Source organism: Hylaeus anthracinus, unplaced genomic scaffold, assembly GCF_026225885.1.
Source record: "Hylaeus anthracinus isolate JK02 unplaced genomic scaffold, UHH_iyHylAnth1.0_haploid 12000, whole genome shotgun sequence".
NCBI classification, from domain to species: domain Eukaryota; kingdom Metazoa; phylum Arthropoda; class Insecta; order Hymenoptera; family Colletidae; genus Hylaeus; species Hylaeus anthracinus.
In genome coordinates, this window is record NW_026534347.1 from 11,298,089 (window position 1) to 11,307,071 (window position 8,983).

The window sequence follows — 8,983 nt, forward strand, 5'->3', positions numbered from 1 at the left end:
GACCGGTATTACGATTGGTCCCGCTTTCTCCCACCAGCAATTGTAGCGTCCCGCGTATTTTTAAAGAAACGGAAAATATCCAAGTTCGAGATCGTGTTCTCGTGCGAATTGAAAACTCTGCGGAACGTTTACGTTTTCGCGTTAATATTGTTGCGAGCACCCATTGGATGGATCCAAGCCTGTTGGTGCTCGCGACCGGAACAAGAAGACAGCCAGAAGAAGGCGATCTGATCGATCGCCTGTCAAGCTGTCAGATTCGAACAAGACGCCATTGAGTGCTGACGTTCCGAAACAAATAGCACATTTAATTACCTTTGTTGACATTTGTATTGTACACACCCTGTTATATATTAAAATTACTCGTTAATTCTTAAAGTTCTCGTTATGTCAAACATAAAACATAACAATATGTATAACTATTATATGGGCTCCCCGACTCTCCAGACATATTGATATACTGGAAAGCAATCAAAGGAGATTCTTACGTTTTCTCTCAAATAAAACTTCCTCTCCTATGAGTCGACTTGATCATAACTACAGTACCATCATGTACAGATTCAGGGTACTCGAACTCAGGGACAGACGCACAATACATGAAATTCTTTTTATTCAGAAGCTTCTCACTAATATAATTGATTGTGCACCTCTTCTTGGACTTGTACCCTTTCACATTTTTCTCAGGACCATCAGGTCCTCATATTTATTTCATCAATATGTTTCCTCTTCTAAATACTGTCACCTCAATACTACAGTTAATGGTTTTAGTTCAGATAGCGACATGTCTATTGACTCTATCGACTCTACGAAACATAGGTTACATAATCTTTTTTATCGGTAATTCTGCGATTCACCGGCGTTAACTTCGTTACGATTGTTGTGAAAATTTTTGTTTGTTTTGACATCTGTCAACTGTCGTTGTTTATATTTGTTATACGTAACAATTTCATAATGGGCCCGTATATATTGAAATAAGTAATTAAATAAAATAAATAACTATTAGCTACCAGTCGAATAAATATCGATTCGCGAAGGACATTGATTGCGAGGAGCGAATAAGTTCGCGATCGGGGGGCGGGCGATCCGACGCCGACGTCAGTGGGGATACGCGATCGTCGCCACGGGGGCCGCGGGCGGGAGGGCACTAGGAACGGAGGGGGGAGGCTCAGAATTGCGAGCTTAGGCCGTCCCGGGACGCTTACGCGGAACACGCGGACACGGCTGAACTCGCGCCACCGCGCCGGCATTACGTCGCGCACCGTCGACCGCGACTGACGTTCGCGTGGACGTTCCTCGATTCTCGATCGACTTCCACTCGACCTATCACCGCGACCACCGGATGCGAGTATTCGCGCCTGCAAGGTATCGCGACACAGCCTCCGTCGCACAGTGAAAGCCCCGACGAGTGTACGAGTGTACCAGTGTGCGAGTGTACGGTCAAGCTTCCGAATCGAAAAGTTACCCGTTCAACAACCTGTAGGAATCTTGCGCACTCCGCTAAAAACGTGCCATTACGTCCTCGCTATCGGTGACTCGGAGATTAATGATAGGAACTCAACAGTGACATTATCGCGACCGAACTGTTTGGTCGAATCGATTTTTTATTGATGATCGTTAAGGAACCGTGTGGAGTGTCGTTAATCTTGGTTACCTCGGCTTCGTAATCTCAAAGTTTATCCGCGCCTTGTGCAGCTTCGAGAAAATCATCGCTCGATTGAAAATTGTTGATACACATGCGTACGAGTATATGTGAGCATCGATCAAGCGTCGTCTAGATCAGCGACACCTCGTAGCGTGTAGAAGTTTTCTGTTTGAACGTTGCATCGATATCGCTAGCGGAAGGCATGGCGTTGGCGGGAAACCGGTAGAATGATCCTAGGTCCGCGATGGAACTGGGAGAAACGTCTGGAATGGTGCGAATGTAGAAAATGTCATCGCGGATGCGATGACGGATCGTTGGTCTAACGAAGAGAAAGGGAAAAGGAAAAATTAACTGGTGGACGAAAGGAAGGTGGTAGCGGGGGTGTTCGGAGGATTTGGCGAGCGTGTACGCGCAGAGGCGGCAAGTGAAATCACGACGTTCTGCTCGGAAGGTGCGTGCTTTGGCGACGAGGGGCGGCTACTGGCCGATGGGATGCATCTACCGGTGGGTTCCGTGGGCTGCGGGGAGAATTACGCCACCGTTGGATCCCACGAAGGCGCCGGCCCCTGCGGCCCCTCACTGGCGCCGCTTCAGGGGGTGAACACCAGGTACCAACAGGCTGACGACGCCGACGCCGGGGGTGGTGGAGGCGAGATGAGCGAAGGTGCCGCCGTCGGCGAGCTCTGGTGGACCGAGAGGCTCGTCGGCGAGGCACAGGCCGAACACCCTGGCGAACTCGTTCGAACAGGTTCGTTTCACCCTTTTTTTATTTTATTTTTCAAACAATTGTCCTGCGATGTTGTTGTTTTAAAGTTGCACGATAAGAAAAGGGATGAACGTACATGTCCTTGCAAAAGTAATAAGCGTATTAAGCGACAAGTTGCCTCCGCGCGCTTGACAGATTTCCGCGAAACTACCCCTTTCTGTTTTACTTTTCAACCTATAGAAAAACACTTGGAACAAACCCGAAGATATACATATTGTACATATTTGAAACCTTCGATCGTGACTTAACCGTTAATCATTTGAAATATCGTATACTTTCGATCGGAGCGCTCTTCGTGGACGGCCGCGACGTGTAATTACGTAGTGTCTGCGACCAATGAAGACGGAGTACATTTTTACTAAGTTACAACTGTGATTCTTTTATCTCAAGTTAACATATATTTGTGTTAACTTATTTTATATATGATTGCCGAACAAAAAAAATGAAAACTGAAAAATAATAAAAACAACCATATATTTTCAGTTGGACGCACATGTGCGTCATCCGCAGCGAAAGTGTTAACTTAAAAATGTATTAAACGTTAAAGGATGTTTTTAATTAATATATAGTTTATCGGCAATCGATTACTTATCTACGTTTTTTTTTCTTGAAATGAGTTTTAATGAATTTATCGTCTACGGCTATTCGACGTCGCGTATGGATTTATCGTTCGTTACCGTTGATTATGATCCGCTACTATTTATTTTCTATGAATTTCTTTTCCACGATATTAACAATCGAACCACTAATTATTTGTCTTTCGATTATTTATCATTTGTATTGCGAATAGATATATTTCCCTTGGTTTTCATTTTCCATGTATGTGGTAATATGGACTGGTATTTTCTTTGAAAGAACTCGACTTGTATTTAGTTCCTAACAGGTATTACATATACGAGTACGTATGGACGTAAAAGTCCAAATTTCTAGTCTTGAACACGTGCCAATTCTAACGTTTCGATTCATCGATATCGGAGTATCCTTTCTGTTACGAAACATAAATTTACAGACAGAAGTAAATAACAATTAAAGTATATATTAGTCGTCGACGATAAAAGTTTCACGGTATATGATTTTTCATTTTGAAGTAAAACGTCTATGACAGGAAAGGAAACATCGAATCTCTGTACAAGGATATTTAGTCAAGCACAAGTAAAAGATGAATATTTGAAACAGAAGATCTATCGTAAAAGTAATTCAATTATAGTTTTCTTAATTTATCCTTATTTTGCAGCATCGATTTTCAAATCGAAACATTGGAATAGACGCTTGGAATCGGTACATATTTAATTATAATAAATATCGATATTTAATCATGTATAATTCAGTGTCAGCTCGATATACGTGTACGTAAATATAACAGGACTGTATAGAAAGATTAAGAAATAGAAATTAATTTCGTCACTGAACGTTCGCGAAAGTACGAAATCCTTTTTTCTAACTATGACAATCTTTATCGATTGAAACGGAAATTCACAAATAGTTATTTATAAATTTAGTATTTCCAAATTTTTGATAATCGTTTAGAAATATTCATTATTCCACACCGAAACTGTCTGTACATTTTGAAAAATCTATATTCTCCGCTTGTTAGGTGATACCTGTATAAACTTATTTTCTAGCGACACGCAATTAAAGCTATCGTGAAACGGTTACACGTTAGTATTTTTTATCGAAATGAGTAACGCAGAGCATAGCCAAACGAAATCTGTAGTTTACTTTGCAAACTATCGCGAAGGTGTTGAACGTATATTTGAGTTGTAAAAAATTGTAACTCTAGAGAACCAGTCAAAAGAATTGGTCGAAACGTGCGAATTTCAAATTAATCTCTCTTTGTCGGTAAATATATATGTACTCTGAAAAGTTTGACAAACTTATCAAGTTTTTCTCTAGTATATTACTATATTACTATATTACTAGAAAATAAAAAGGAAAAGGACTATAAGAATAAATGGGAATGACCAAGGAAAGTAACGAATACGGAAGATGAAAATAAATTGGTGTCTTAATGTTAATGTTAACGTTGATTAATACTATTTATAATTGACGGTTTCTATCTTGTTTTTCAGGATCACCGTATTTTCTCTGCAGCCAACTGCCGACTCATTGGCGGTCGAACAAGACGCTTCCGGTAGCCTTCAAAGTTGTCGCCCTAGGCGAGGTCGGCGATGGAACTCTGGTGACAGTGCGAGCGGGCAACGACGAAAACTGTTGCGCCGAACTAAGGAATTCCACCGCCTTGATGAAGAACCAAGTCGCCAAGTTCAACGACCTCAGGTTCGTCGGAAGGAGCGGCAGGGGTGAGTCTCCGAACCCATCGACTACCTTTCTCTCAACCCTTTGCACTCGAGGCCTTTCTTTCTGGTATCTACTAGCAACTCGAGATGCTTTCTTAGTATTCTATTCCCACGAATGCTAAGCTTAATCAGGTCACCTTTACCTTGTCGACAAATATTTTATCGATACTTCGAGTTCCAAAGAAATGAAACCTAAACAAATATTATTGTTGCCCGATTTACTACGTCAAGCCTAGTGGTGACCGAGAGTCACATCTCGAGTGCAAAGGGTTAATCCTTCCTTTTCTGCTCTCGTTGTATTTTCCAACTAGTGAAGGTCAAGTTTTTCGATTCGAACGATAGATGACGAATGTAAACCCACGTACAGCGATTTATTCTAGACGTTTATTCGATTCGAGATTTAACCCTTTGGACTCGGCACCGTTACGGACGTTACCTACCAGCAATTCGTCGCCACTTTTTCGCGAAAACGTACACCTTGGAAACGTGATATCGTACAGTACAATTTTAGAACCAAGTAAGGCATTGTAATGAAATTTGGTTTATATGTATTTGTGGACATTGAAGAACACATATTTACAGAAACAGAAATCAAAATTTAGAGAGGTCTTTACTATTCGACGCTTCAATACGAATTGAGTTTTTGTAAATTTCTTTTCTCAGTTTTCGGATTTCTTTATTATCTTGTCAATTAATTTGTTCCACTAATTCTACACATTGCTCAACGGATTAGAGAAGTGTTATAGTCCGTCGTGAACGCACTTCGTACGTTCTTTTTCGACGTATAAAACCGGTTGATTTATTTATCATGCACCTTGATAATTTTATCATATTTTGATTTGTTTTTTGTGCAATTTTAATAAAAAACTGCAGAAAAATATGTGTTTCTAAAAAAATTTCGGTTGGCATAAGTTCATTTTCCGTAATCGGTAGTACACTTTCATGTCCCCTCAGAAGGGACAACCGAGTGGAAAAGGTTAAATTTATATTTGTGAACGTGCTTTGTCTTTTATTCGTTATTTGAAATTTGGATTTTCCGAAAATTTTGCTCAGCTCAATTTCGAATCGCGCAACTTGTTACGGGATACTATACGATGGATTCGTTCGATTCCTTTCTCTAGAGAATATCGCAGTTGTTCCTGTTTTGAAAACAAAGAGTTTGTAATCCACGATACCGAGTGCTCTTCGATGCGATAAGTATCCCACCTGAGCATTACGCGAACGAGGTAATTTTCATAAAACTCAGTTCGGTCCAAGTTACCGCAGCGTTTCAAGCGATCGATTAGCGATGTTTAGTTTGAGGGTTGCGCATTCCTCGGAGCTAGTTTACTTTGTAAGCGATGCAAAAAGCAGCGAGTAAATTGTCTGCACGGGCGAGGCATGTGCCGTAATTTCGAACCCTCTAAAAGCACGGTTATTGTAATCATCGTCGTCATCAACTGGCCTCTCGATCCCCCCCTCTTCGCTTCGGGCCGCCTCGCTTTTCAACCCTCTGCGTTTGCGAGTTCTCTCGCTTCCGCCCGCGCCACCCCCAGAGTCATTACTCGATGTCCGCCGGTAGCCCCGGCCTAGCATCCGAAACAACTGGCCGTTAATCAGAAATCATCGTCCGTCGGCCAGGGAGAGAGAGGCCAAGTCCCTAAAATCAAGCAAAACCGCCCGACCTTTCCGAATCGTTTCATTTTTCGGTTTAAAAAAAGAGTCCTAGTATCGCGGCCTACTTTTCGAACGCGACGAACGAGCTAGACCGCAAAACTTGCAACTTCAACTCTACGAAAACTTATGGAAGCAACCTTAAGCTTGGTCTTCGGTGCTCGAACACTCTCGCAACCCTCCGACAGTCTCGCGTTCCTCAGGGAACGTAATTTCGTAATTTTTGTTGTCAGAGGAGATAATTTTGTCGCGATGGTGTGCTTGATTTTCGACGAGTCATCAATTTGAAACATATAAATGAAGGAGACGCTTAATTTAGGCTAGATTCTTTATCGCGTCGATAATCGGGATGTAGAAATTAATAATAAACGGAAATTAACACTTTATTTACCGGGAGCCTATTTATAGGCTTTTTAATTGCAGTATTTAGTTATTCGAATTTATTTACTGTGTTTATTGTTTGTCTACGAACAATGTTCAGTGTTTGGTAACAGACTTGGCTTTCAATGTACCTAGTAACAGTATGGAGGAATTATTGTCAGGAATTATTGTCTAGATTGGCATATGCTACTGTAGAAAATTCTTTTTTTAATTAAAATCTACTTTTAAATAGCCCGGTAGGTAAAGTGTTAATAAAATGCCACCAATTTCGCTTAAGCCGTTAATAGTAGAAATGTTAACAATTTTGCATTGTTCGCGATTATAACCGATAGCTTTTTCTATAACACGTTCAAATTTGAACTCGTGTGGAGACTCGTATACAGAAATATTCTTTTGAGAGAAACTACATATATCCTAGATAAAGCATCCAGAGAATTTAATTTAAAGTCTCGTAACTCGTAACATCGTCGAGTTTTCTCAAATTGATCGCAATCTATTTAGGGTAATGTTTTTAAGAGGCGAATCCTTAAGTCTCGTCGCCTTGGTATTTGTTTATTTCATTGTCAGTTCGTCGAGCAGTCGTCGTATAAAACCGCGATCGAAAGTCGTCGAAAAGGCAGATCGAATCTAGTCGCTTAAAAATCAGATCACCTGCACCGTGGCAACCCGGATGACAATCTCGCGAGTGACTGACGATTAGCGGTGGTTTTTAAAGAACCCGTTTTCACGGGGATCAAGTCCGTCGAGTTTCAGAGGGTTCTCGTTGATCGGCGACGATTGCACGGTTGGTCCAGTCGTGCAAATGCATTTTGCACCCCACGCACCCGGAGGATGCATTTATGAATTAACGAGCCGGACTGCTCGCGCACGCGTTCGATAGCTACATCTATGTTTCATTTGATTTGATCATGAAGTGCAGGGTCAGCAGATTCCGTCCTTCCGACATATCCGCCGGATACGCTAACCCGTGGAATCAATTAGCGAAAGAGACATGTCCCTCGTCGAAATCCTTCGATCCCTTTGTCCAGTTTTTTGGGAGTATTTTTTTATTTGTTCTATCTCTCCTCGATAATCCGTAATACTCAATTTCGACGATTGACCAAACCGCCCCTCTCTACGGTTTTGCGCTCAGTACCGGCCGCGAACGGCCTGGCAGCCCTCCTATCACCGAGGTTTTGTTTCCGCGACTTATTAATTTGATTGAATCCCGCCGCGACGCGACGCAACGCATCCGATCCTCGATATATATCGTAGATTCCAAAGACCTGACTAGAGGAAGTTTGGTGATCGACCGAGGATTTTTTGAAAAACTGGATGCCTTCGGTGTCTATCTTTCCGTTCACATAGCGTACGTTGAATTCGAATAGTTCAACAAGTTTAGAATTTTGTATCGGGTATTGAAACAAGCTTCGAGTTTAAGGGCGAAGGGTCAAGTAATATTCAAAATTTTGATCTTTTTTTTTTGTTTAGAAAATTAGTTTACCATTTGGAGAATGTGCTCCGACCATTTCAGCTAAAACTTCGAAGTCTAAGTGTACCTACAGAGTCATTAAAGTGATGCACTCCGAACGGTATACGAAGGCCTATTTTTAGATCCGGAAACTTTAAACGCATTTTTCTCAAAACACAAAATTTCGCGTGCCATGCAATGTAGCTTAGAGATTTCTCAGCCGATTGCTATTAAGCTTGGCACAAAATATTCCTTAAACTATCCTCCTTTGCATCAACCTAAAGGTTTTTATAAAAATTGAAATAAACAATGTTTTTAATCATTCTTTTTATAACAAGATTTTTTTAACGTGCCGTGAAATTTAAAATTTAAAATGTTCTTTTTTTAATCGAGGTTGATGCAAATCGTGTTACTATATTTTAACGAAAAATTGGTGGATTTTTTATTTCAAATAATTAGAGTGATCTGTGCGTTGCATGGCGCATTTTCGAGAAGCCAACTTCAAACAGCTGCTGTTCATTCATTTATGAATATTATTACTTAAAAAAAATTATATAGATTATCTAAATATTACAAAATAACAAGTAATTAGTTGTAAATAAATATATATTACGCTCTTAAAAAATAATTCGCGAAAAAGCGGTTGTTTACTTGACCCTCCCCTCTTAATGAATTCCAGAACGGTAAAATTAGTCTTTGGTATAGTCTGTTATCCTTTTACGTTTCTTTGGTTCGATTTAACGGACAATTAAGGTCTAATTACACATATCCGTAATATGTCAGTTCCGTATCCGTTC

The 8,983-nt window shown here is 40.7% G+C and overlaps 1 protein-coding gene across 1 annotated transcript in view; it reads left to right on the forward strand.

The window, feature by feature from the left end:
- The first annotated feature begins 1,074 nt into the window (after positions 1-1,074).
- Positions 1,075-8,983, forward strand: part of LOC128890059 (runt-related transcription factor 3-like) — an 81,325-nt gene continuing 73,416 nt past the window's right edge. The window contains exons 1-2 of the mRNA XM_054148245.1: positions 1,075-2,387; positions 4,475-4,705. Coding sequence (XP_054004220.1) covers positions 2,132-2,387; positions 4,475-4,705 — 487 coding nt within the window. The 5' untranslated portion in view covers positions 1,075-2,131. The remainder of the gene's footprint in view (positions 2,388-4,474; positions 4,706-8,983) is intronic.